General features: G+C 57.3%; 1 protein-coding gene and 1 non-coding gene across 2 annotated transcripts; one reads left to right on the forward strand and one right to left on the reverse strand.

Moving 5' to 3' along the window:
• The first annotated feature begins 706 nt into the window (after positions 1-706).
• On the forward strand, positions 707-2,714 carry LY6L (lymphocyte antigen 6 family member L). Its single transcript, XM_042923627.1, has 3 exons — positions 707-801; positions 904-1,020; positions 2,493-2,714. The coding sequence occupies exons 1-3, from the start codon at positions 729-731 to the stop codon at positions 2,708-2,710; spliced, it is 408 nt and encodes a 135-aa protein (XP_042779561.1). The 5' UTR covers positions 707-728; the 3' UTR covers positions 2,711-2,714.
• A 19,413-nt stretch (positions 2,715-22,127) lies between these two features.
• On the reverse strand, positions 22,128-22,230 carry LOC122211322. Its single transcript, XR_006198630.1, has one exon. It is a non-coding gene; the product is annotated as a small nucleolar RNA U13 (small nucleolar RNA).
• Positions 22,231-27,401: the final 5,171 nt, after the last annotated feature.

Raw genomic sequence — 27,401 nt, forward strand, 5'->3', positions numbered from 1 at the left:
TCCTGCCTCGGGACCTGGACCGCCCCTCACCGCATTCCACAGAGACTGAAAAGATTAAAGATTTGTACCCGATCACCTCTCCCTCCTCCCCCTCCCCCTTCTCCTCCCCGGATTCTTGGGTTCTGGCTCCTCTCCTGGTTCTCAGGCTCTCCCCTGCGGGAGGGCCCTCACTTCCTCTGTTCTCCGGCCAATGGTCCCTCCTCCCCCGCTTCCCTCCCTTGCCCCCAGCTTCCACCTTTGAGGCCTGAGGGAAGGGCCCTGGAGGCAGGGCCCCAATCTGTCCGTGGCCCCGTGGTGAGAACAGGGCCCTGCTCCCCACCGGTCTGTTACAGCGAGAAGGAAGGACAGCAGACGCGGGGGCTGGCCCACCCAGGGGATGGACCCTCAGGGGACAAGGGGGCCCTCCTTCTGCCCAGCAGCTGAGGTGGCTGGTGGCTGCCGTCCTCAGGGACCGGGGGAAGCCCTCCCCAGGGCAGGAGCTGCAGAAGAGGGGCTGGCAAGTGCCCTGGGGCCCTCCCAGGGCTGACCCTCCTCAAAGGCCAGCTCTGCAGCAGGTGTAAGCAGTGCAGGAAGTGGGTGCTGAGAGAAGCCACCGGGAGAATCAGACCCCAGAGCCTGGGGAGGGTCCAGGGAGGGGGGGAGGGGGGGAGGGGAGGCCAGTGTGGGGCTGGGGGGTTGGGACGTCCCTCCCCTGCTCCTCCCCACCCTCAGGCGCGGCCTCTGGCGCGATGGGGGGACTGGGGCCAGTCCTGTGGGCTCTGCTGGTGTGTGTGGAGTTTGCCAGCTGCAAGAAACAGCCAGGTAGGGGGGACCGCGGGGGGGGGGGGGGGGGAAGGGGGCGGGGCTCGCGCGGGTGGACTGGCCTCCCCACCGCGACCCCCCCCCCCCCCCGGCCCCCTGCAGGCCTGAACCTGAGCTGCTACCAGTGTTTCAAAGTCACCAGGGAGGAGCTGTGCGCGCCCACCCAGTGCTACCCCGCCGACCGGGTCTGCGTGTCCAGCGCGGTCGTCCTGACCAAGAGTACGTCCCCGGGCTCGCAGGGAAGGGGCGGGGCGTCCCGACACCGGCCGGCCCCACCACCCCCTGCCTTCTCCTGCCGCCGGACTCCAGGGGGAGTGGGCGCAGATCCTGAATTTTTCTCCTCTTTCCGAAGTACCAGGTCTTCCGTGCCCCCACCCCCCACCCCCCAGGAACTGTCCTCGGGGCGGAGGGATGGCTGGGCAGGGGAGGGCGAGCCCGGAGGGGCGCTGGCCAGGCTGCCCACCAGGCCTCCACCCCCTCCCCAGCGGCTGCTGTGGGCCTCAAGTGATAGGACTTTTCAGAACAAGCCTTGGAGGAGATTGTAATGTGGAACAGGAACCACATGAGACGTCAGAGAGCAGACCACTAGAAACACTCTTTTATCAAGTTCCAAAAATATCCGGAGAGCGGGATGTGGAGAGACCCCAACGCTCTCCCCACAGCGCCACCGGGCTTGATGATTCTGGCCGGATGGTTCCAGGCCCCTGGGGACCTGCCAGCGCCCCTCCCCCTCCAGGCCTTGCTTCTCCGGAGGACGGGGGGGGGGGGGGGGGGGGGGGGGGGGGGGGGGGGGGGGGGGGGATAAGCACGTTGACGGCTGTGGTGCTCTAACGCCAGGTGGTTCACGCCTCTTCCCCCGGTTTGCTCTTTTGTTCGCACCCGGGCACCCGGGATTCTGTGTCGGTTTGTGGCCTGAAGGCCCTGTGTGTGGCGGTGACTTGTAACGGTGGCCCTCCCTGCTGGAGGGAGCCATCGGCCCGGGCTGCCTCGGGGTCTCCACGCCGAGCGCTGGGGAGGGGGCGCCGGGGGGGCTCCAGGAGAGGAGGAGGCCGGCCTCTTGCCCGCTGCCAGGGACCCCACAGCAAGCGCCAGCCCGGAGCCTTTGCGTAGCCCCGGGCCGGCCCTGACATAACGTAACCGGTTCTCACGTCACACAAGCTGATAGAATTCAACACGACAATCTGCACGCCATAACGTAACGCCACCCGAGAAAGGTGGGCGGCCTTCTCTTCCACAGTTTGGGCTGCTCTGCGTGTTCTCCTTTCTCCCCACGTTGCCTTCAGAGGCTTGTGCCACATCTTGACAGGAACAGTGGGAGACGGGGCCACGCCCGGCCTGAGCGCAGCAGGGGGACAGCCGAGTCCAGTCTGTCGTCCCTGCTTCAACCCACATCCCCAGGACTCGCAGGCTCCTGGGCTGGCCAGGGCGGTCCGGGCCATGGGGCATGGCGGGGAAAAGCCCCCACCGGGGCCAGCAGTCCTGAACCCCAATTTTGTTGTGACCTCGAGGATGACCGTGGGGGCCACTGTCCTGCAGGCCTGGGGCCTGGGAGGTCCGGTAGGCCCTGCGGGGTCAGGATTCTCTGATTCTCAGGTTGAGTCTGGGCTTTTGCGGCTCACGTGGAAAGCGCCCCTCCCCCGCCTGCCCACCTCCCCTAGGCTGGTGGCCACCTGCTGTCTCCTCTCGCGCAGGATCAAGGGTGATGGTCCAACTCAGCAAGCGCTGTGCTCCCAGATGTCCCAACACCAACATGAAGTACGAGTGGATGTTGGGATCTATGGCGTTTGGCAAGATCGTCAGGCAGTGCTGTTCTGGATATCTCTGCAACGGGGCCTCCGCCACCCGCTCGGCCCTTCGAGGGGGGTTCCTGCTTGGGGCAGCCCTCGGCCTCCTCTGGGCCCTGCTGTGAGCACCTTCCTCTTGGCCCCGCAGACCCACTGCACCCTCCCGACCCCCGCCTCTGCCCTGCCTCCGTCCCTTTCAAGACACTGGCGGGGGGACCCTCCCCCTCTGAGGTAGTGGGAAGGGTACCGCTGCCTCCAACCTGGACCTGGCCACCTCTCCCATCCCTGGGGGAGCCCTGTGCTCAGACAGCCAGGAGTTAGCAATCCTGCCTTGCCTGGGGGATGGTGGGCGTGTCCCAGCTGGGGGTAGCTGCTCCCTGTGTAACGTTTCAAGCCCCGAACACACTGTCCAGGGCCCTGCAGGGGCAAGAAGGGCCTGGCCAAGGCCAGAGGGCAGCTGCGACCCTGATTTTGGCTCTGACGTGGCCAGACCCCCCCCGGCCCCGCCCCCTCCATCCGTAAGTGCTATGGGTGCCCACGCGGGGGCATTGAGACCACCACCACCACTGCTTCTGGAGACAGTGAACTCGCTGCCTGACCGCTCGGCGCTCCTGTGCCTTCAGCCACCTCCACCTGCTGTGCCCGGACCACGTCCCTCCAGCCCACCTCTCTACAGACCCCCGTGGCTATGCACCGTCTGGACAAAACCATCCAGCTGGGCCGACCGAGCATGGGGACGGCCCCCGGGTCCCGGGCCCAGCACTGGGTTGCAACCCACTGGGTTGTTTATCGGAGTCATGGGCTCCGGAGGGCCGGCAGGCCGCTGCGTGGACGTGGGGGAGAGACCGGAGGGTCGGTCAGGGTCTGGGGCGTGTGGGTGGTGCTCATGTAAGGAACTCGGATGCAGAGACGCCAGGAGGGGACGGCTGAGGAGTGGGGTGGACAAAACCCGCGTTTGGAAGGCAGCTGGGTTGGACAGAGTGAGGGCTGGCGGAAGGGACAGCCCCTGCCTGGCCTGCGGGGGGGAGGGTTGCCCAGGCAAGGGCACAGGTGAGGAGGAGGTTGGGACAAGTGGAACCGGTGACAAGCTCAGGGCTGTCCAGGCCAAGCTGGGGCACCCACGGGACACCCGGGGGCACGTCCTGGAGGACGGGGCAGGGAGTGGGGGCCCCAGGTGGGACGGGGAGCAGGAGAGTCTGTGGGCGGGGCTAGCATCAACAGGTGGCAACATCCTGGGCGCCCCCCACCCCCCAGTGCTCCTCCAACCAGCCCCCCCCCGTCCTCACACCCCCCCAGCAGGGTCTGCACACCAGCTTGCCTTCCGTGGCGCTCCTGCCCCCAGTCCCCAACTACTTGTCATTTTTCCCATGGACTCAAGTGGACTTGTGCCCACGGCCTTTGCAGGGTGGGGACAACCCTGGGTTGTGGCTCACTGCTGTGCCAGGAGGCCACTGGAGGTAAGACGAGATCTCAGGTGAGATCTGGGACAGGGACAGGGCCCGGGGCAGGACCTTCCCTGCGCTATGCTTGTGAGTTTTCGTGCCGAATTTAACCTCGCCGGTCCCCGAGGCCGTCCGGGCAGGCCTGTCGCCACCCCACGCAGGGCTCGTTGGGGCACCAGGAGTCTCTGGTTCCCTGAGCCTGGGGCCGGAAAGCCAGGGCAGAGGGGACTCGACTGCTGGTGCAGGGGTCAAGGTCTTCCTTCGAGTGGTGTTTACCTAGGAAATACGTGTGTGTGAACTGGGGCAGGAGCCACTGTGCCCTGTCCACACGCCCACCGTTCCAGCCCCTCTGCTTCCCTCGCCACAAAGATAAGACCCTTCGGAACTGGGGGCCCTGGTCCCTCCTCTGGACAGAGGACCAAGGATTGCAGCCCTCAGCTGGAAATGAGAAGCTTTGCTGAATAAATGGGAAAATGCACCCATGAAGAGAGAGTGACCAGTCAGGAAACCCCACGAGTGCCATCAGAGGCTCAGCGAGGCCAGTGAGATGGGGCCAGGGCCCGCAGCGGGGCCTCTGTGTTGGACCCAGCCACTCAGCTTCCCAAGTCCCCAGTGCCGTGTGACTGTCCCCAGCCCTCCTGGACGCCAAGCCACACGGGACCCCTGTTGCACAGTAGGAAGGCCGCACTGTCCGTGGGCGTTGCTATACTCACTTATTAGTCCAGGAGTTTTATTGTTGATTCTTTGGGGATTGGGTTCTCTTTTATACTCAGTGCTGGAAAACTCAGGTCCTGATACAAGCCTCCCCAGCCTCCTGGTGGCGCATCTGTGCCCACTGGGGGCTCATCTCCAGTCTGTGTCACGCCCTGCCTTCCCTTTCTTCTACCCGCCTCCTTCACAAACACTTGAGTTTCTGATTCTCCTATCTGGCACTACCTTAGCTCTTTAGCTATAAAACCGATACGGTGATTCAATGTTCTTGGTCTCTCTCTTTGATGCGGGTCATTGGCTCTGTGTGCTGGGCTCGACCAGGGGAATCCCTGTCCCGTGGTGGGACTTGACCGCCCCGATGGAGCTCAGGTGTCTCTGCCCAGATGCCCTGCGTGAGGAAGGGCTCTCAGGAGGCACTTGGAGAGCAGGCGAGGGCGGTGCGTGCGCTGCAGACCTTGAACGGAAGAGCCGGCCGTGGGGGGTCCCAGTGTCGCTGTCACCCCTTGGCCCTGGAAAGTAGACCCAAACATCTGTACTGCAAGGCCGCCATGCCTGCTGGACGGATCTGTACATTCGGTCACATGCTAACTTCACGCGCAAGAGAAACCACACTCCCAGCATCTCCCGCGGGCTCTGGTCCCTGGTACACCAGTGACCCCGGGGCACAGCCACCGGGGCCCTCACTTTGTCTTCAATGCCCAGATTTTGCCATTTAACAATAAATTATCCCCGGGGCCATGTTCTCTGACCACGTCTCCTGTAAATTAAATGGCCACAACAAGATGAACTTGAACATCCCAAATATTTGGCAATGAAATTATCGTACTTCCATTAGCTCATCTGCTGAAGGAAGAAATTATAGTGGTTCTTTCATTCCCTGAACTCAGCAGTAATAAAATCAGTACAGACTTTTTGTTTTAATATTTTCGTTAATGTTTATTTACTTTTAAGGGGGGGAGGGGCAGAGGGAGAGGGAGACACAGAATCCGAAGCAGGTTCCAGGCGCCGAGCTGTCAGCACGGAGCCTGACGCGGGGCTCGAACCCACACACTGTGAGATCATGACCCGAGCCGAAGTCAGATGCCCAACCAACTGAGCCCCCCGGGCGCGCCCCAGACTTTTTGTTTTAAAATGGAATCGGCACTTTGAGGAACGCGGGTGGACCGAAAGCTCGCGGGAGGGACGGGGCTGAGACCCACAAGCCGTGTGTGTGATCCAGTGCCCGGGGAAAGAGCGACAAGTCACACACAAGTGTGACTTTGCCACATGGGACACCAAAATGACAGAGAAGACCCACGAAAGCCACAGAGTGACAACGTGGTGACGAGCAGGCTTGGAAGGGAGAAAGAAGGAGGACATGGGGAGAGGGGCCGCGGGGCACGGGGAGGTGGGGGGGGCTCTGCGCTGGGGGGGGCGCCACCGACTGGCGGGGCAAGCGCCCTGCTCTTGAGCATGACGGCAGTCACGTGGCGCAGAACCTCGTGGGAACTCACCCAACTGTCCACTTGGAAAGAGTGACTCTACCATACGTAAATCACACTTCAGCGAAGTTGGCTGAACGGGAGAGGTTCATTGCACACCTCCGTGGAATAAGGCTGAACATTTAGGGGACACGGAGTGTTTCCTGGTGAAAGCACAGTTTACTGACATTTCAAAGTTTCCTTCACACACAAGCACAGCACTGACAGCTGCTGGCACAGAAGAGGAAATGGCATTTTTGTGTGGGTGCAGCGGTGAGATCTTTGCAAACGTATCATGCCAGGACGTGCCGTGTGTGTGTGTGTGTGTGTGTGTGTGTGTGTGTGTCAATAAAATCGTTCAAGGGGCGCCTGGGTGGCTCGGTCAGTTCAGCGTCCGACTTCAGCTCAGGTCATGATCTCACAGTCTGTGGGTTCGAGCCCCGCGTCAGGCTCTGTGCTGACAGCTTAGAGCCTGGAGCCTGCTTCCGATCCTGTGCCTCCCTCTCTCTCTGCCCCTCCCCCACTCTCACTTTGTCTCACTCTGTCTCTCAAAAGTAAATAAATGTAAAATAAATAAATAAATAAATCGTTCAATAAGGCAGCAGAATATAAAATTAAAATGAGGTCCACTGCCTGCTAAAACATTAGAATGAAAACCAAGAGCCTTTTTATATACAAGCAAGACCCAACTTGAGGGCGTAGCAGGAGAGAAAACCTCCTCTACGGTGGGGGCAAGAAAGCTTATACTTGAAAATAAACCTGACGCTAAATGTACAAAATCTACAAGAAATCTAAGTTTCACACCCTTCCGAGAGGCAGCCCAGTGACCCCGAACAACTGTGAAGAGGCTCCTTGCTCCTGGATATGAGGACTCAGAATAGCATGAAAATGTCAGCTCTCTGTAACCTATAGATTTTTTAATTTAATGTGATTTCCATAAAAATTTCTGGTTTTCTTCTTGAATGAGATGAGTTGAAACGCACATAAACAACAACATTCTTAAGATCAGCTAAAAATACTCTGGGAAAAAGCAGAGTTGTGGGGGAATTAGTGCTACCAGACGTTAAACCACACTAAAAACAAACAAAAACCTCAAGACTCTGGGATGTGAATATCTTTCAAACCTGGGTGCAGAGAAAGTCTTCTTTAGTATTAATCAAGATCCAAATATAAGAAATAAAAAGATATGTGAGATGACCCTGGGGGGCTCAGTCGGTTAAGTGGCCAATTCTCAATCTTGGCTCGGGTCATGACCTCATGGTTTGTGGGATCGAGCCCCAAGTCGGGCTCCGAGCTGACTGCTTGGGGCCTGATTGGGATTCTCTCTCCCTCTCTCTCTGCCCCTCCCCTGCTCGTGCTCTCTCTGTCCCTCTGTCTCTCTCTCTCTCTCTCTCAAAATAAATAAATAAACATTAAAAATAAAGATAGATTGGGGCGCCTTGGTGGCTTAGTCGGTTAAGCATCTGACTTCGGCTCAGGTCATGATCTTGCAGCTCATGGCTTTAAGCCCCACGTCGGGCTCCGTGCTGATAGTTCAGAGCCTGGAGCCTGCTTCGGATTCTGTGTCTCCCTCCCTCTCTTCCCGTCCCCCACTCACGCTCTGTCTCTCACTCTCTCAAAAATAAAAAAACATTAAAAAAAAAATTTTCACCCCAGGGGCTATATTGAGGAAAGGGGAAAAGCCTGATAGCAAATATGAGAAAAATATGAAAAAATGTAACAAAAATGATATGAAATACCACTTAAACTTAAGAAAAGATGTCTGCCTTCACCTGCGACCGAAATTCCGATGAGACGGTACCAGGGAGGGGGTGCCGCACGAGGTCGTGTGCAGGGCGTCCAGGGCGGCCTTGCCGGGGCTGGGTCAGGTTGGGGGAGGGTGGGCTGGGCAGGGTCCCCTGCATGGAGAGAAATTCCGTAAAGATGCTTATGGAAACCCAGGCTCGCTCCTGAGCTGTGCACACAGGCTGGGCCCTGAGCAGCGGAGACCATGAGGACCATGGTCACCAGACGGGCCACTGGCTGTCCAGACACAGCAGCCTTTGAAACCTGGGCCAGCACAGAAGCCAGAACGCACGAACCCGGGTCTGCGCTCGTAGCATAAACCGAACCGGGTGGACTGCTTCTGCCAAAACAAGAATATCAACACTTCCCATCAGATGGAAGTAAGATTCGGCGTCTCCTAGCCTCACGTTCAAAGTTACTCTTTATACGGAAGATCGGGCAAAACCCAACTAGGAATCATCACACAAAGCCTTCAAAGCAGTTAGTGTAAAAATGCCCCGAGAACTGAGGGCAAACACACTTCAGATGAATGGAGAGAGAAGTGTCAGCTAGAGGGGAAACACACGAAGAATGACAAAACGGGACTTGTAGCACCGAAAGACACAATCGCCAGATTAAAACCCTCACCTGCTGGGCTCGGCAGCATGATGAGGATGAGAAAAGAAAGACTCAGACAACCTGGGGATAAATCGCAGCGATTATCCAGTCTGAACACGACACGAAGAAAAGGCGCCGAAGAAACGAACAGAGCCTCGGGGACAACACCAGAAAGTCTAACACGTGTGCAAATGACACCCTAGAAGAAGATGACAAAAATGGGGGACAGGAAAAATATTCAAAAAACAGTGACTGGTAATTTTCTGAATTTGGGAAAAGACAGCAAACTATGGATTCAAGATGCCCAGTGAATCCCAAACATGGAGACTCCAAGAAATACACACGCAGACCTTTCCTAATCAAGCCACTTAAATACACTGATGTCACATGACAGGATTCTCACTGCGGGAGAACAGAGACAAAACGCGTGGAAGGGGAAGGAAAGACGGAATGTGATGGAATGTGATGGAAGGGGGTGTGTGTGCGAAGGTATATCCTGTGACACACCCCAATAGCGACAAGCATGGACTGGCCCAGATGTCGGTTTTCAAATACTATCAAGTATCATTTCTTTTTCAAAGGAATCTGAATTTAAAAAAAAATAGATAAATAAATAAAAAGCGAATCCCAGGACAGGGAGAGGAGAAATACGGCAAAATGCAGTCAAATTCCAATCCGTGTACAGAGAATGATGGAAATACTTAATGACCATTTGGCAAAAAATCACAATAACAATTGTTTTAGGCAAGCATCATCAAAAGAGATTAAGCAGGGGGTGCTCGGGGGGGGGGGGGGGGGGGTGGCGCTCAGTCGGTTAAGCTTCTGATTTCGGCTCAGGTCGTGATCTCGCAGTTTGTGGGTTCAAGCCCTGCGTCGGGCTCTGTGCTGACAGCTTGGAGCCTGGAGCCTGCTGCGGATTCTGTGCCTCCGTCTCTCTCTGCCCCTCCCCCGCTCACGTTCTGTCCCTCTCTTTCTCTCAAACATAAATAAACATGAAAAAAATTTAAAAACAAAAAAGACTGACCACCTGGGCAAAAGAGTGATGGGAAAGAAAACATTATGTAGTTTTGAAAACTTTCTCACAAGACGCGTCTTAAACACTACAGGACAAGGGGTGACTTTGCAGCGGAAGAAACTGGCAGGTGCCACCTTAACCCAGTGATCAGAGTGCACACTGCCAGTGACGGGACACATCAGCTTCCCGGCCTCCTGATGTGATGCACCGAGAAGAACACAGCCACGTTCCCGTGATATTTTTGTCAAAAGCCTTGAACTAAATGTAATCATCAGTAAACAACTAGCCGGAATGAAAAGACTTTCTACATTGTTCCTGTTCAAACAGTGTGAGGTCCTGAAAGAACTCAAGACTGGGGGCCCGTCCCAGACGGAAGGGCGTGGGGACACGACGGGTAAGATCAGAATGGGACCCGGGGATTAGGTGATCATGCGGGATCAGTGCTAACTTTGTGATTTTGATCATCGTACAATAGTTGTATACGATGTTACCTTCTGAGAAATCTGGGTAAAGGGTTATATAGAATAATTCTTGTACTTGTTTGCAACTCTGTTATAAATCTGAAGTTATTTCCAAAGGACGAGAGTGTAAGCTACGAGCCTGCCAGCCGAATATCCCTGTTTATTCTTCCTCCACGCACGTGCAGGGACAGACCCCGCTTCACGGTGGCCCAGACGTTTTGAGAAGGCGCATGTCCCTCATTCGTGTGTCCTAGGTATTTACAAAGATACTAAGATGCTCGCTTTGTAAAGACTGTGTCGATTTGAATGTGCTCTCACACTGTCGCTCTCACACGGAGCAGTGTTCCTCTGGTCTGTTGCTGATTTGTAGCTTTCTCGTATCTGCGTCAGAGAAGATGGTCCTGAGCCGGGAGATAAAGGAGACTTTTGAGAACGGATCAAATCTGGCCTTGAACAAAAGCCAAGTCCCGGAAGGTCCTGTTCAAGTCCCAGCTGAGCAGCCGGGTGCCCAGGGCATGGCTGTCTGGTTCCTTTCTCAGAGCGAGAGCCCGAGGGAGCCGATGGGTCGAGTGCTTTATGGACTGAGACCGCCATGCCTGAGCGGTCCCCTCTGGTCTCGGTAAACAAACCCCGCGCACTCTCTGACCTTACACCCCACACCCCAGCAGCTCTAAGGTTCGGTCAGCTTCTCAGGGCACCCACGGTGGATGGGAAACAGCGAAGTGGGGTCTGTCCCTGCACGTGCGTGGAGGAAGAATAAACACGGATATTCGGCTGGGAGGCTCGTAGCTTACCCTCGTCATTTCTCCTAGCACAGCTGTGCTGGCTGTGAATTCCCATAGCTTCATTCTCTCAAATAAAAGTATTTTACCTTCTTTTTTTTTTTAATTTTTTTTAATGTTTATTTATTTTTGAGACAGAGGGAGACAGAGCATGAACGGGGGAGGGGCAGAGAGAGAGGGAGACACAGAATCGGAAGCAGGCTCCAGGCTCTGAGCCATCAGCCCAGAGCCCGACGCGGGGCTCGAACTCACGGACCGCGAGATCGTGACCTGAGCTGAAGTCGGACCCTCAACCGACTGAGCCACCCAGGCGCCCCTCTTCTTCTTTTTTTTAATGTTTGCTTATTTTTCAGAGAGAGAGAGAGAGAGAGAGAGAGAGAGACAGAGCATGAGCGGGGGAGGGGCAAGACAGAAGGAGACACAGAATCTGAAGCAGGTTCCAAGCTGTCAGCAGAGCCAGACGCTGGGCTTGAACTCACGGACCACGGGATCATGACCTGAGCCTGAGCCGAAGTCGGACGCTTAACCGACTGAGCCACCCAGGCGCCCCTATTTTGCCTTCTTTCTTGAAGAATATTTTCACCGGATATAGAATTCTTGGCAAATAATTTTTTCTTCCAGGACTTTCAAGATGTTGTTCCACTGTCTTCTGGCCTCTACTTTTTCTGATGAGAAGTCAGCTGTTTTTTTAGTTGTTCCTCTGCTTAGTAATGGGGGTTTCCCTCTGGCTGCTTTCACAATGTTCTTATCTTTGGTTGTCAGCAGTTTGACCACCTTGCGTCCAACTGTAGTTTTCCTCATGTTTACACCTTGGGGGCTGCTGACCTTCTTGAATTTGCAATTTTGTACCTTTCATCAACTATGAAAGGTTTTGGCCGTTATTTATTCAAACAATTCTCTCTTCTCCTCCCCCTCCTCCTGCTCCTCCTCCCCTCCTCCCCCTTCCCCTCACCCTCCCCCTCCTCCCTCCCCTCCTACTCCTCTTCAGTCTCTTTCTCCTTCTTCTGGAACTCCTATAACATTTATGATAGACCCTTCACTATTGTTCCCCAGTCCCTTGAGGCCATGTACATTTTTTACTATATTTTTCTGTGTATTTTTCAAATTGGTTAATGTCTACCAATTTATCTTCAGGTTACTAACTCTTTTTTTTTTTTTTTTTCAACGTTTTTTATTTATTTTTGGGACAGAGAGAGACAGAGCATGAACAGGGGAGGGGCAGAGAGAGAGGGAGACAAAGAATCGGAAACAGGCTCCAGGCTCCGAGCCATCAGCCCAGAGCCTGATGCGGGGCTCGAACTCACGGACCGCGAGATCGTGACCTGGCTGAAGTCGGACGCTTAACCGACTGCGCCACCCAGGCGCCCCTCAGGTTACTAACTCTTGTGTCACTTCCAATCTTCTCTTCAGCCCAAATGGTGAATTTTCAAATGTTTGATTGTTTTAGTTCTAGAATTTTCATTTGAATCCTCTCAGAGTCGCCATTTCTCTGTCGAGATTTCCTATCTTTTTATTCGTTTCATTCATCGCAAGCATATTTTCCTTGACGTCCTTGAACATAGCGATATGGCTGCTTTAAAGCCTTTACATTGTGATTACCGAATCTGGATTCTGGATCGTCTCAGTGTAGATCTCTGGTCATCATCTTTTCTCTAGAGTGTGCATCATAGTCTCCTGTCTCTTCAGGTAAGTTTCCTCACGTAGTTTTAGGCTGCTTCCTGGACACTGAGAATGATGGGCGTAGAAACTCTGAATTTGCTGGGTTCCTCTGAAGGGCACCAGGCCACCAGCCTGGCTGAACTCCACCTGCAAACGGTGTCCTCTTCAGTGGGCGGCAAGGAAACCTGCAGCTCGATCTAGCAAGCTTAGTTGGACTGTTTGGAAACTTCCGTACACACGCAGGGTTAAGAGGTCAGCCAGAGATTTGAGGAGACCTTATACATGGGATTCGGGGCGGCCCTGCTCTATCTTTTTTGGTTTGTTCCCTCGTTTTCCAGCTGCTATGCTGGTCCTGAACTCTGCCCTCGGGTTCTTAAAGTCATTAAGACTAGGGGTTCTGTCCCTCGTGTTAGCCTGCCACATGGCACAGATTGTCCCCAGACTCAAAACCACAACAATAGGAAATTTACCAGTGGTTCTCTTAACCCCGGTGTTGATGACCCCTCAGTACCTGCCTGCTTTGGGTCACCAGGGACGGTACAGTCAGAGACAAACAGGTGAAGCCAGACTTGACCCGCTGTGGGTCAGATTTTTGCCTGGCAGCTGTAGTTTGCCAACCTCTTCTATAATCTATAAATAATGAAATTTTATTTTTTAAATTTTTTAATGTTTATTTTTAAAAGAAAGAGACCGAGAGAGAGACGGGGGGGGGGGGGGGGCGGGGAGGGGCAGAGAGAGAGGGAAACACAGAATGTGAAGCAGGCTCCAGGCTCTGAGCTGTCAGCACAGAGCCCGATGTGGGGCTTGAACTCACAACCTGTGAGATCATGACCTGAGCCCAAGTCAGACACTTAACCAACTGAGCCACGCAGGCACCCCTAAATAATGACCTTTTAATGTCTTCTTTTCCAATCTTTATGCCTTATTTTCATTTTCTTATTTTTTAGGTCACTTATTCTATCATCGAGTAAAAATGGTGAAAGTAAATATCTCTGGATCATTTCTGATGTTACAGGGAATGCTGTTAATGTTTCCCTGTTTATAATTGGTGGTAGGTTTTTTATAGATAGCCTTTACTGAGTTAATACTCCTCTACTCCTACTTACAAGGAGTTTTTCGTGAATTTGTGTTAAATTTTCTTCAAAAGCTTTTTAATTGAAATGACCAGGTGACTTTTCTCATTTTTTCTGTTCCTGAGATGATACTCTTTCACAGATTTTCTAATTTCACACCTCCCTTGCACTCCTGGATTAAACCTACCTTGGTCATCTTGAATTATGTTTTTATACATACACATTTTTATATGTCTTTTCGGATTTGGTTTGTTAAAATTCGACTTGGAGTCTTATTTCTCTGTTTTTGAGTAAATGGACCCGGAACGTTTCTTGTCATGACTCTTCAGGTCTTTGCCCTGTGCTGGCCTCTTGGATTTGGATGGGTGGCTGAGTATTCTCTCTTCCTCTTCTCTGGGGTGATCTCAAGTGGTTTGCTTCGGGGGTGCCTGGGTGGCTCAGTCGGGTGAGCGTCTGACTCTTAATTGCGGCTCAGGTCAAGATCCCAGAGTCTTGGGATCGAGGCCCTGAGCTGGGTTCCACGCTGAGCATGGAGAGTGTGTAAGATTCTCTCTCTCTCTCTCCCCCCATGATGGTCTCTCTCTCTCTCTCTCTCTAAAATAAAAAAAAAAGAACAAAAAGATTTTGCCTCAATTATCTCATAATTACAGTACAATACATGCTATCTAATTACAAGTCCACTTTTCAAGTTATTTTTCTCTATGAATGTCTCACGTCGTCTAATGTTTTGAATTACTTGCTACACTACGTGTGCTTTATCTACAGATACGTTCTACTTTTATCTGTATTGACGGTGTTCACCTCACCTACTTCCCTCCCTTGTTGGGTCGCGTCAGGAGCTCCTCCTGTTGGAACCCATAATGGGTTCTGGCGGGCTCCATCACCCCGCCATTACTGTCCTTCCTCCTTCATTTCCACTTTTACTTTAGTATCTCTTTTGGGGGATCTAATCCATTGCTCATTTTTCAAGTTCAAAGCCGGGCACTTTTAGCTTCTCTTATTCTCTGGCATAAGTAGGCAAGGGTAAAAATCACCACTTCTGTGTACCCTAACAATCTTTATATGTAACTTTTTCATTAGTATTCAGTTAGAGATAGTTTTACATTGACATGGTGATTTCGTTTCTCATCCATAAACTTATCAGAAGAATATTCAATTTACTAGTACAAATAATTGTTTACTTGCTTGTATTAACGTTTAGCTTCAGGTGGGCGGTGAATGGAGAGTGTGGCCGTGGTGGGAAGACGTCTAGGGGAACTCTGGACCTTTGGAATGAAATCAAAGTTCCCGGATGTACTGTTGAAGGTTCCAGAGCAAATACCTGCCTATTCTTGTTGTGAGACACATTAATTTTGCGGAGTAAGGGGGTGGGAGGAGGGGAGGTCGATGCTGTCATTTCGTAGATAGCAAGTTGTGTCAAGAGCAGACATCTGACGGCCCAGAGCCCCAAAATCTGGTTAATCTGAGGACGCACCCGTGGCCCGGGAGCATCCGTGATGTCCCCAGAGCATCTCAGCGCTCACACCTGCCTGGGTGCTGAATCAACCCTGAGATCCATGTGTACTTACCTTTATTCCTCGTTTCGTCTCCAGAGAGCTGAAAGGAGTCTGAGAGAGAGGCTCAGCCCACACAGTGGACGCCAGACTCTGGAGCGAAGGCAGAGGGGGGCAGACATTCAGGGGGTGCTCGGTGTGGGGTCCCGAAACGAGAGGGCCAGAGCAGCTGACGCGCTCACCGCCTTTCCAGCCCGAGTGAGGGACCGTGCAAGCTGCTAATCAAAGACGTGGGGAACTGGAGGCAAACGGGGGAGGGAAAGAAGACAAAGGCGTGTCTTGGATGAACCACGAAGGAGCCGACGCGAGGCTGAAAGGCACTGGGCAGGGGTGGCAGTGCGGGGTGGGGGGAGGGAGGCTGGAATCCGGTGCGGAAAAACAGGCCCGTGCCCCTTTCTCCCGCCCATAAGCCAAAGCAGAGCAAGGTCCCTAGGTGTCCAGGTTCTAATGCGGCATCCTGGCAGAGGGGACCGTGACAAGAAGCAGGGTCTCCCTCACGACCCCAACCAGGACGGGCCTATCGACATCACGCCGAGCGCACGGCGGTGACAGTTTTACATCTTCGGTGCACGTTCATGCCGCGGGCTGGCAGCTGGCAAAGGTGGGGGCGTGGTGCGCCCGTCTCGGGGATCTGGATTGATCCAGAAGTAACTTCAGGAAAGTGGGTTGAGTTCGGTCCTTTAAGCCAGTGGACATTTCGCTTCTCTGACCATGACCCATATCAAGAAACACAACATGTGAGGCATCCCTGGGTGGCTCAGTGGGTTAGGCCTCCGACTTCGGGTCAGGTCATGATCTCGTGGTTCGTGAGTTCGAGCCCTGCGTCGGGCTCTGTGCTGACAGCTCGGAGCCTGGAGCCTGCTTCCGATTCTGTGTCTCCCTCTCTCTCTGCCCCTCCCCTGCTTGCGATCTCTCTGTCTCTCAAAAATGAATAAACATTAAAAAAAAAAAAAGAAACACAACACGTGACCGTGCATACACGCTCACAAACACGCACTCACATTCGCACACACTCACACATGCCTGGGAAGGAGGGCTAGCAGCTGGTTACAGCTTTCCTTCCTCCCCCGGGGGATGCCTCGGAGAAAGCGAGGAAAAAGAAGAAAGGGGGAGGGATCCGCAGATTTCCTTGCAGACTTGCAATCCAAGCTCGCGCTTCCTCCTGGACAGATAAACACATGTTCTCATGTCGGCCCGTCTAGGCTCATCACACACAAGTCTGGGTTTATCACGGCCACTGGGAAATGTCAGTATCTCCGTGTAACTACTGGATTTCCAAGCAAAATGTTTCTCAATGGAAACACATCCTCGTGTAGGCGAAGGCCCCGGGCACCCCTGGGGGTTCTCTCTGCACCCTCCCCCACCCATGAGGTGTCAGGAGGGCAGGCTGGGCGGTGTCTGGATGCTTCCCCCGGGCTCCCCTCTGCCAGGATGTCTGTCTCCCCATCCTCGTCTGGAGGCCAGAGGCCAGAGCTTGAGCCTCGGAACCAGCCAGGCGTGGGGCGGGGGGGGGGGGGGGGAGGAGGAGGGGAGGGGGGCAGGTGGGGGGGGCGCTGGGCAAGCAGGTGGAGAGCTCTGTCCTCCGGCTGCTGTGCCCGGGAAGAAGCTGGGCCTCCAGGAGCAGCTGGAAAATGAGGAAGAGCTTTCCACCCTGAGACAAGCCTTCTTTCTACTGTGACCAATGAGACAGACGCTGAGCTCCCTCGGAAGGTCGCCCAGCCTTGAGCACCATCTGCTCAGAGGCTCTGCAGGGGGAGGAAGGCAGCTCCAGGGAGCTGGGGGAGGGGGGAGCCCAGCGGCATTCTGTCAGACAGCGGGGACACCCTGGGGGAAGTGACGGCAGAAGTCTGAGGACTGGGCACTGGGGGTCCTCAAATCAGCACCAGGAGGGCGGGCTCACCCCTCATTCCAGACACTGCTGAGGGGAGGGGAGACTTGGATGCGGTCACCTGGCCACCAGTCCCGGGTCAGCCCCCAAACGGCTACAAGCTGCTGTGAGCGAACACATTTAACAACTGACTGGTTGCAGCGGGGGTGATGGGGGCGGGGGCTTCTCCCCAGAGAAGTAACCGCCCCCCCCAAAATGACATACTCCTTCCAAAGCAGCAGGAAAGTTCCAAGTGCCCGTGGCCTCCTGGCTGGATGTGGCAGGTACTGTGCCCAGGGGTCTCCCAAGCTGGGTATCTGTACGACCCCCCCTTGGGGCCTCAGGCTGGGGGGGGAGGGGGGAGGTCGGCTCCAAGAGGAGGAGAAGGCCGCCTGGGGGCGGGGAGTAAACACTGTTGGAAGTGTCCGCTGTTAGGAATGGGACGGAGAACGGGGACATGGCCAGGCGGGCACTGGGAGCTGCTCACCCATCATCCCTCTTAGGGTCCCCCATCTGTCCCCTTTTCCCCACTCTGGAGCAGTTCACATCCCATCACCACGAGTGGGAGTGAGAAGAGAAATCCTGAGGACGAGGCCTTCCAGCTGCCCCAGTGCAGCTCCGCCGCCTGGTGGGGGGGCCCCCTGGGCCCCCCCTCCCCGACCCGACTCTCCCCGCGGCCCCCCAGCGCCCGCTGCTCGGAGCCCCCCTCCCCCCCTCCCCCCGGGCCCCCCAGCGCCCCTTCCCCGGAACTCCCCTTCCCCCACTCTCCCCAAGCCCCCCTCCCCCCACTCTCCCCAGGCCCCCCAGCATCCCCTCCCCGGAACCCCCCTCCCACTCTCCCCGGGTCCCCAGTGTCCCCTCCCTGGAACTCCCCCTCCCCCAGTGTCCCCAGGCCCCCCTCCCCCCCACTATCCCCTTGCCCTGCAGTGCCCACTTGGACGCCTGAGTGGTTAACCACCTTCTACTTGTTGAAGCCTTTTTACACTGACTGTCCCCCCCCGAGGCCCAGAGGCCCCAGTGATCTCTGTGCCCCACTTTCACAGCTTTCCCACTCCCTGGAACACTCCAGAGCTGTCCCGTTTGGGGGAAATCACAGTCCTCCTCCAGGAACCCTGTGACTTCTGTTCAGAGTCGCCAGGAGACCTGAGCCCGCGGGGGGGGTGCGGGGGTGGGGGGGGCCTAGGCAGAAGGGAGAGTGAGCATTCCCGGGGTGGCCCAGCAGTCCCCTTGCGCAGAGGACAGACCCCCCGATACCAGAGGGTCTGGCAGCTAGGACACGAGAGGCAGGAGCCGCTGGCAGAAATCAAAACCGGGGTGGGACCAGCACCCTGGGGGACCCTAGACCCACGAGGCGGCCACCGTGTCACCCGCCGCCACCCGCTCAGCCCCTGGTGCTGTCTCGCAGTTTGCCCACAGGAAGTCTGGGAGGACTCTTGGGCTCCCTGCAGCCAACGTGCGGCCAGGCTGCGCCCCCCTCCGGGGCCCAGGGGCTCATCCGACAGCTGGCTGAGCTCCTCTTGTAGGGCCAAGCGCCCTTTGTCCTTGCTGAGGTCAGCTGGGACCCCTCTCTGCCCCTAGAGGCCGCCCCATTCCTTCCCCTGAGTCCCCCTCCTCTGCGGGCTCCCCCACACCTAGGAATCACAGTGCCGGAGACTCGGCCGTCCCCTCACCTGCACATCCCCGCTCAGCAGCGCCGGGCAAGGGTGCCGACCGAGTAACCAGGACCAGAGTCCGAAGGGGTTTGGGGTGCCTGGCCGGCTCAGTCGGTGGAGCGAGGGACTCTTGATCTCGGGGTTGCGAGTTCGAGCCCCGTGTTGGGTGTGGAGATTCCTTAAAAATAAAATTTTTTTAATGTTTATTTTTTTTAATTTTTAAAAATGTTTTTATTTATTTTTGAGACAGAGAGAGACGGCGTGTAAGCAGGGGAGGGGCAGAGAGAGAGAGAGGGAGACCCAGACTCCAAAGCAGGCTCCAGGCTCCCAGCTGTCAGCACAGAGCCCGACGCGGGGCTGGAACTCACAGACTGTGAGCTAAAGTCGGACGCTTAATGACTGAGCCACCCAGGCGCCCCTATTTATTTACGTTAAAAGACAGAGCGGGGAGAGGAGTAGAGAGAGAGAGAAAATCCCAAGCGGGTTCCACACTGTCAGTGCAGAGCCCGACACGGGGCTCCAACTCACAAGCTGTGAGATCGTGATTTGAGCTCAAACCAAGAGCCAGACGCCTAATCACTTAACTGCTCAACTGACTGAGCCACCCAGGCGCCCCTAAAAATAAAATCTTAAAAAAAAAGAATCTTGGGGGCATTTGAATTCTGCACACCACCACCCTGACCGTGGAAGGCATCCGATCATTCTGAGACCAGAAACGCTGCCCCGTGTCATGGGCAGCGGGAAGAAGCCTGTGACCGGAGAGGAAGCGGCCCGGCAGGTGACGGTCTGGGCCCCGACACGGCTGCCTGATGGCAGAGGCCTCCGAGGGCCCTAGCCGGGACTGCCCGGCCGGATCCTGGCTGGATCCCCACCAAGGCGGGTCCCAGGCAAGGCCATTTTGCTGCTAGGAGATCAGCGTCCGTGCACCAGGCCTGCGGTGAGCTCTGTGGGGACCCCGGAGACGATGAGCCTCCCTGAGGTTGACTCTCAGAACTGGGGGTTTTTTTGGTGAAAAAGGAGGGGGGTCCATACACTCGGGGAACGTTTGGATGTTTGGGTCTTTCCAGACTCTGGCCGTAGCCCTTAGTACCGCAGGGTCTCCAGGCAGCTGAGTCTCCAGTGATGGGACAGTGAGACCCATCCAGGGCACCAGCCATGTGAGTCCCCGTGGGAACGTCGAGGAAGACCCGAGTGCCTGGCACAGACACCCGCCAAAACTCCCACTGCCACCCCAGAGGGGACCGAGGCCCGGCCGGCACCTTGGTCAGACCCCCAGGGCGAGACCCGCGGGTCCCAGGACGAGCCGGCATGTGGGTGTGGAGACCAAGCGCCCCCCGCGTGCGGACCCGCACCCTCGGCCCGCACCCGGCGACACTGCCCGGCCGAGGAGACGTGGAGCCCACCGCCCGCAGGGAGGACGCGGCCCCAGGTGGGGCAGGGGCGCCCACGGCCACGGTCCCTGGAGGCACACGGCCCCCCTACTTCCACGGGAGCCCTCGGAGCACGAGAATCAATAACACCCTTGCTCCCTCCCCCACAGGTGTGCCCACTGAAGGCGGGTGATGGAGAAACGTCCCCAGCGTGGGACGGGGCCCTGCACCCCCGGGGTGATCCGCCAGCATAAATGAGCCGGTGCCCCCGCTGGCTGCCAACCAGCCCGGGCTGTCCGCACACGATACGGGCGTTTTCCGGATGACCTGAGAGAGACGACACCACTGAGGCCTCCGGGGGGCTCGGTGTGGCCCCGAGTCTGCCCGGGCAGCTGCGGGGGGCAGGGGGCTGCCGTCTCCCCCTCAGCGTCAGAGCTAAGTCTGCGCCTCCAGACGGACGGCCACGGGCGCGAATGAGCTCGGAGGACGTGTGGCTTCAGCGTCCTGATGACGTGGACAGCTGCCCGCTGCAGGCACAGCTGGGCGGGGGACGGGAGCCTCCGACGCGGCCGAGGGGCTGAGGTCGGGGACAGAGCTCACCCAGCTGGGGTCACCCTGACGCACAAGCACGGTTTTGGAAGTACGCCGTCTTCCCAAGCTGGACAAACTACCATATGGGATGGTGGAAACTCGTGCACTGGCCCAGATACGGCCGCCCCACCCTGCCTGAAGCTCCGTGGGAGTTTAGGATTTGGAGCTGGGGTCCCGAGTCGGGCAGAAGTGTTCCTAGAAGGTCATTCGCTCAGGAGGCTATAGAAGCCATTAGCAAACGGTCACCCCGTCAGCAACATGGGGGACAGGGCTTGCCTCCTTCTGCGCGCAGGAGCGTATGCCCGGCTTCTAGCCACCGAGGTACCCGGTGCCTCTAAAGGTCAGTGGCCAGGCAGGGGCAGGGCGGGAGGAGCTACAGGAGACTGAGTCGTGGAAGGACATCGCTGGTCGACGTGGCCTCCAGGAACCCGAGAACCACTGTGTAAGAGGAAGCGCGACTCTGGGACCATCCAGCTGGGCCGAGCGCCTCCCCCCAGGTGTCCTTGTCCGGTGTCACCTGAGGACAGCGGGAGCCGGCATCCACACACATCGGTGCTGCATCCCGGGGGCCAGGAGGGACCAGCCCCTGCTCCGCGGCGCCCCGTGCCCTGGGACGTGAGTAAAGGTCATTCCGCCCCCACGGAACGGGAAGTGACACTGTAGTTTCAGGTCTCATGCCGCAGACGTCATTTTAATCTCTCCGTCCCTGCTGTAGGGAAGGAGAAAGGGCTTGTCCATTTTCCGATAAAATTAATTAAGAAAAAAAACCCGCTGGGGCCAGCAATGACCTCAGGAGAAAATGTGTGGGGAGGCTCTTTGGAGCCTTGTGTCAATGCGGTGCCTTTGAAGACAGATCAGACGGGAAGCAAAGAGCATCTGGCCTCTGAAAAATCCCCCCACGATTTAGTGCCTCCGCGGACACACGTAAAATCCTGCAACGACCGTCGAGGCTGAGGAGAAAGTGTGGTGGAGCTGGGGACAGACCTGGCCTGAGCCCCGGCCCCACGCCGTCCCTGTGCCTGCGCCACGGTCCCTCTGCGCCCAGCTGGCTGCTCACGGAAGCAGGGCTGGAGCAGAGTGATGGCACGCCGCACCGCGTGACGGTGGCTAGAAGTCCTCCCCTTCTCACTGGAAGTTTGGGCCGCCTTGGGACAACTGTTACCAAACTGAGAAATCCAATGATTCGTGCCCGTCCTGGCCAAGGAAGAAAGTGGCGGGACGTCCCGACCAAGGGGCAGGCAATGGGGGCCACACACACTAACTCCCAACATTCCATCGCAGTGCTTGGGTTTTTTTTTCAATGTTTATTTTTGAAGGAGAGAGAGACAGAGCATGAGCAGGGGAGGGGCAGAGAGAGGGAGACACAGAATGCGAAGCCGGCTCCAGGCTCCGAGCTGTCAGCACAGAGCCCGATGCGGGGCTCGAACCCACAAACAGCGAGACCATGACCTGAGCCGAAGCCAGATGCTTGACCGACTGAGCCACCCAGGCGCCCCTGATCCTTTCTTGTGTTTTGTTTTCCCACGCCAACGGGTCACATGCTGAGGTTGTAACAAGGTTTGAGGGAGCCACGGGTCCCACGATGGCGTGAAAGCCCAATCATCACGCTTACGAACTACAGAAAGATCCCCGGAGCCTGATTCTAAGTGTGAGGGTGAATGATCCTGCCGAGGACGGACCGGGGTCAGCCCCAGGGTGACGGGGAGCAGGCCCAGAACCGGCGTCCTGGGTGAAGTGCCCCCAAAAGCACATGCCCACCGGAAGCCTCAGCCTGTGACCTTGTTAGGAAATCGGGTCTTTGCAGGTGCGGTCGCGTCACAGAGGACTGAAGTAAGGCCGTCCTGGACTTGGCGGGCCCTCCATCCAATGGGAGTGTCCTTGTAAGAGACAGGGAAGGACTCACAGAGACCCGGGGAGACCACGTGGAGACAGGCCAGAGTTGGAGGGACAGGCCACAAGCCAAGGACACCAGGAGCCCCAGCAGCCGGAAGAGGCAGGAAGCACCCTCCCCCAGAGGCTCGGAGGGAGCATGGCCCTCCACACCCAGAGTTCAGTGTCTGGCTCCAGCCCGGGGAGGGTAGACTTTTGTCATCTGTGGGGCTTTGTCACAGACCAGGGTGCTGACAGCATCTCCGTGGCTTCTCGTGTATCGCAGTCCCCAGGGCCCAGTGGGGGCCAGTTGTCCCCAACATCCTTCTCTGCCTCCAGCTCAGCCCGTGAGGGTCTGGGGTCCAGGGCCCCTCAAAGCCCTGTTCTCTGTCCCCAGGAAACCTCCTTCCTCCTCACATTCAAACCCTACCACCCCCCCCCCCAAAGTGAGAGTCAGGCTTGCCATTCCATTCACTGGGACAGGACAGGGGCCTCCCTGCCCTGGGGATGACATTTTCAGCACAAACATGCCTCCCGTCCACAGGAAGGGGGGGCCTCAGGAAGGAGCCCTCCTGATAGAAAGGCGTCTGGGAACAGACAAGTCACGTGTTCATAATGGGGGACTCACGGCTCAGACGCGTGTGGTGAGGGGTCTGCTCTGGTTTGTTTCACGTGAGGGTATTTCTGATACTTGAGGGGCATAAAGTGGACTTTCACTCATGGTCTACGACACCCACTCCTCATTGGTCCCTATGCGGTCCTCATTTCTTTCTTTCTTTTTAATAATGTGACAACCTTCTGTGAGCTCACCAACCAGCAGGAAGACTAATACTTTGACACTAACTCGCTGCTTCCTGTGAGACCCTTCTCAGTCCCCTCTGCGCCCCTGCACGCCCCTGCCTCCCTGTCCTGGGGGAGTGACACCATGCTCTGGAATCTTCCCCTGATTGTTCTCATTCTCCTCAGATAGATGATTGATAGAGGTGGATGGACGGATGGATGGACGAAAGGATGGATGGATGGACAGACGGATGGACGGACGGACGGATGGATGGATGGACAGACGGACAGATGAATGGATGGATGGATGGACGGATAGACGGAAGGATGGATGGATGGACAGGTGGATGGATGGGTGGATGGATGGACAGATGGATGGATGATGGATGGACGGATGGGTGGACAGATGGATGGACAGACGGATGGATGATGGATGGACGGATGGGTGGACGGATGGATGGATGGGGACAGATGGACAAAAGGATGGAAGGACCGACGGATGGATGTTAGGTAGATGACAGACACATAGATAGATGACCTACAGCGTTATTGTCTGTGAAGCTATGCTTGCCCCATCACACTTCTACAGAACAACCGTGTACTTTACATACGAGCGTCAGCTTTATGTACTGTGTCTGGACTCACGCTGCTAGCCTCCTTCCGAATCGTGTTTTGGCTAACTCACTCCCCACAACTGCCACAGAGCGCTCCATCACGTGACTGTATCACAGCTCATCGACCCAAACCCCGCGATGGTCATTTGGGCTTTCAGACGGCCGCTCTCGCGCACAGAGCGACCATACACATTCTCGCCCGCGTGAGATGTTTCACTGGGCGATGTGAAGCGATTGCTTGGTTCTGGGAACAGACCATCCAGAGAATGCGCCACGCTGTGTCCCCGGGCGGGCTGTGCCCCAGGATCTCGGACGCGCGGCGTGCAGGAGAATCTGGCCGTGCACATGGCCTCCATCATGTGGCCCGATCAGGCTTGTGAACGTTTGCTAACCTGGGAGCAGGACCCTCGTTTGTGGTTGGCATTTCCCCAGTGACTAGTACAGCTGGACATCTCTCTGTCGTGTGCGTGTCCTCCGCGGGTCACCCGGGGCTCTCCTTGGCTCCGCCCGACCTCTGCAGACTAGAGACGAGAGCTTGGCTTCGGCGGGAGGGCTCCGTGAGGAAACCCAGCGGATTTGAAGGCACGGTAACCAGGTGATCACCGCATGGGACACCGGGGAAGCTCACCAAAGAACGACTTCCTTTCAGATCAGCTAATCTTCAAGCCTTCCCAGCCGTGCTTGCTCGGGTAGACCAACGCTCCCCTCTGAGGTCTCTTCTGGATCGAGAGCCCCAACCTCGTTGCTTCGGGAAGGTGACTGTCTTTCTGATCATCCGTGCATCTCCTTGCCCACCTGGGGCCAGGGGTTGCTAGGTCCCCAAGTTAGGGGACGAGGGCCCGGTGCTCTGGAGGGACTGGAGCAGGGGCCCGGATATTCCCTTCAGAACAGGGAGACCTGGGGAGAAGGCCAGTTGGGGAGAACCGGGGCCGAGGGGCAGTGTTGACACTGAGGGCTCCAGTCCATAGCAGGGTCCCCCGACACCTGCACGCCTCACAGCTGCCCTGTCAGCCGCCTTTTCTCAGTGACCCACGACTCATGACTTGTCCCTCAGGTAAGTCATTTTCCATCTTGTGTTTTATTCATTCATTCAGCGACACTGCCGATGGCCTGCAGGGGTCTGGCCTGGGAGGTGAGTAGGGGTCTCTGCCCAAGGAAGGGTCGGGGTTCTTGCTCCAAGTGTGTGACCTCCCAGCAAGCAGCCCACCTGGGAGGATGGGGAGCAGGCCCCCTAACGCTGACGCCCTCCCCACACAAGCCAGGCAAACGGCTGGGTGCTCCCTGGGCAAAGCGGCCGGTGCAGACCAAGCCCCCAGCCTCACTTCTGCCTCCGGACCCTCCCACACAGCCACGGAGTCACCTGGCTGGACAGACACTCGTGCGTTTCCCCAAACCTCTCCCCGGCCCTCACCCGGCCAGCGCCAAGACCAGCGTGGGATCAGGGGGACTTGGGCACAGTGGGGGACAGGTGACACTTGCCTTTAGCCTAGGAATTCTGGAACTTCAGACTCTCGCCCACAGACTCTCGTCCTCGTTCCCGTCCCGCACACGAGGGCCCCGCCCCGCATCTCCCCATCCTCCAGGACGTCCCCCTGGGTGACGTCAGCCTGGACAGCCGTGAGCTTGTCACCGGTTCCACCTGTCCCAACCTCCTCCTCGCCTGTGCCCTGACCTGGCGACCCTCCCCCGGGCCCGGCACGGGCCATCCCTTCCCTGAGCCCTCTCTCTCCCCACATCCCTCATCTCTGAGTCCTACTGCCCTGGACAGGCACCAACCCCCGTCACACGGCCCAGACCCCGGACCTCCAGGCCTTCCCCCAGCTCCACACGGTGGCCCGCTGGCCCTTCTGGGAACGTGGATCTGAGCCCGTGACTCGGATACACGGTCAGCTCTTGGCTGCCCACGGGTTGCAGTTCAAAGGTGTCCAGGCCCGGGTTCCCGAAATTTGGGCTCCTCAGGCTTGAACTCGGTCAATCATTGTCTCCCTTGCCCCTGACAAGTGTGCTGGCCGCGAGGCCCACCTGTCGAGCCCTCCAGAAGCTCAAGGCTTCTGGAGGCAGCGCGTGGTCTCCCAGGGAGGAGCCAGGCCCCTTGCCCAAGTGGTGAGGCCCACGCCCGCCCCCTCCTTACTCGGGGTCACTTTTCATAAACGTTCCTCAGACTTCGGCCTCGGCCAGCACAGACAAATGCATCAGCGGCTGGCAGGGAGCAAGACGGGGGAGCAACTCCTGAAACGTGTAACACAACTGCGTCCCCCCGACGGCAGAGCCCCACTGAGGGGACAACCCTCTGCTGTCACCGCCCCTGGGGCAGCGCGACCGCCATTCCCGCCAGAGTGACCCTCTGGCTCAGCGAGGCCAGCTGGAGGGGGGGGGGATGGACACCTGACAGTGTCTGAACACAAGGGTACGTGAAGCAGGCCCGGCGGACAGGAAGCAGAGACAGAACGGGAGCTGGAAAGCGAGGGCTGGGGGAGCCCGTCTGCGCCAGTGTGGACACACAGCGCCCGCGAGGCCTCTCGGGACAAGTCAACCGCCCACGACTCGTGTGTACAAAGGACGCGGAGGGCGGAACTATGGCCACATCGCCCCGTCCTCGCACAGACACCTGGAGGCACAGGGGGGACAGGGCAGGAGATGCGGGGGCCACGCCTCCCACCTGCTTATGGCAGGAATGCAGCACCTGCTCAAAAACTTAAGTTAAAAGAAAACGGAGAAGCCCCTGGCCTAATTCCCAGGCCCAGGGTCCCTGCGCCCCCTGCCCCGGGGCCGCCCCGTCCCAGCAGCCCCCTCAAGGAAGGGTAAGGAGGCCCCCGGGGAAGGAGAGCGGGCCCCTCTGGGTACCGGCACGGGACCAGGGCCAGGGCCGTCTGCCCGCTGCTCGCTCCCGGGGCCTAGAGCCTAGCGCTTAGCTCCCAAAAGTGGAAAACGAATCTGGAAACACGTGACACCGGGGGCCTGCTGCTGCCACCTGTCCCGGCGGCCCCCCCGTGTGCTGTGGGCGCAGGTGCTGCAGATTCCTGGAGCCGGAACCGGGCACTTCAGTCGGGATCTCGGTGCAGGGCCCGGGCGCCTGCGACCAAAGCCCTCCGCTGACAGGTTCCCACAGCCACGGGGAGGCGTGACTTCCTCCCCCACCTCGGGGAAAGGTCCGCTTCCCTGCAATGCCAAACTCAAGGACCTGTGGGTCCCCAGTGTGCAGATGCTGGGTGGAGGTGGCAGATACCCGGCGACGTCCCACGTAAATGTCCCTCCAGTGGAACAGGAAGAAGCAGGGGTGCCTGGGGGCTTCGGCCAGCTCGGCCCTCTCCACCAACGGTTAGCAGCACTGGCCGTGTGCAGGGCTGAGCCAGCAGTGCCCTGGGGCCCCAGGAGACGGAAGCACCCGAGGTGGGGGCCGAGGGACACGAGATACAGACCGGACGGACCGGACGAGGCACCGGCGTCCTCAGGGGGCTGGGGGCACAGGCCAGGGGGAAGGGTGGGAGAGAGACCACCCGGAGAGGTTGCGCTTCAGAGAAGCCCTCAGGTCCGG

This window comes from Panthera leo, chromosome F2 (assembly GCF_018350215.1).
Source record: "Panthera leo isolate Ple1 chromosome F2, P.leo_Ple1_pat1.1, whole genome shotgun sequence".
NCBI classification, from domain to species: Eukaryota; Metazoa; Chordata; class Mammalia; order Carnivora; family Felidae; genus Panthera; species Panthera leo.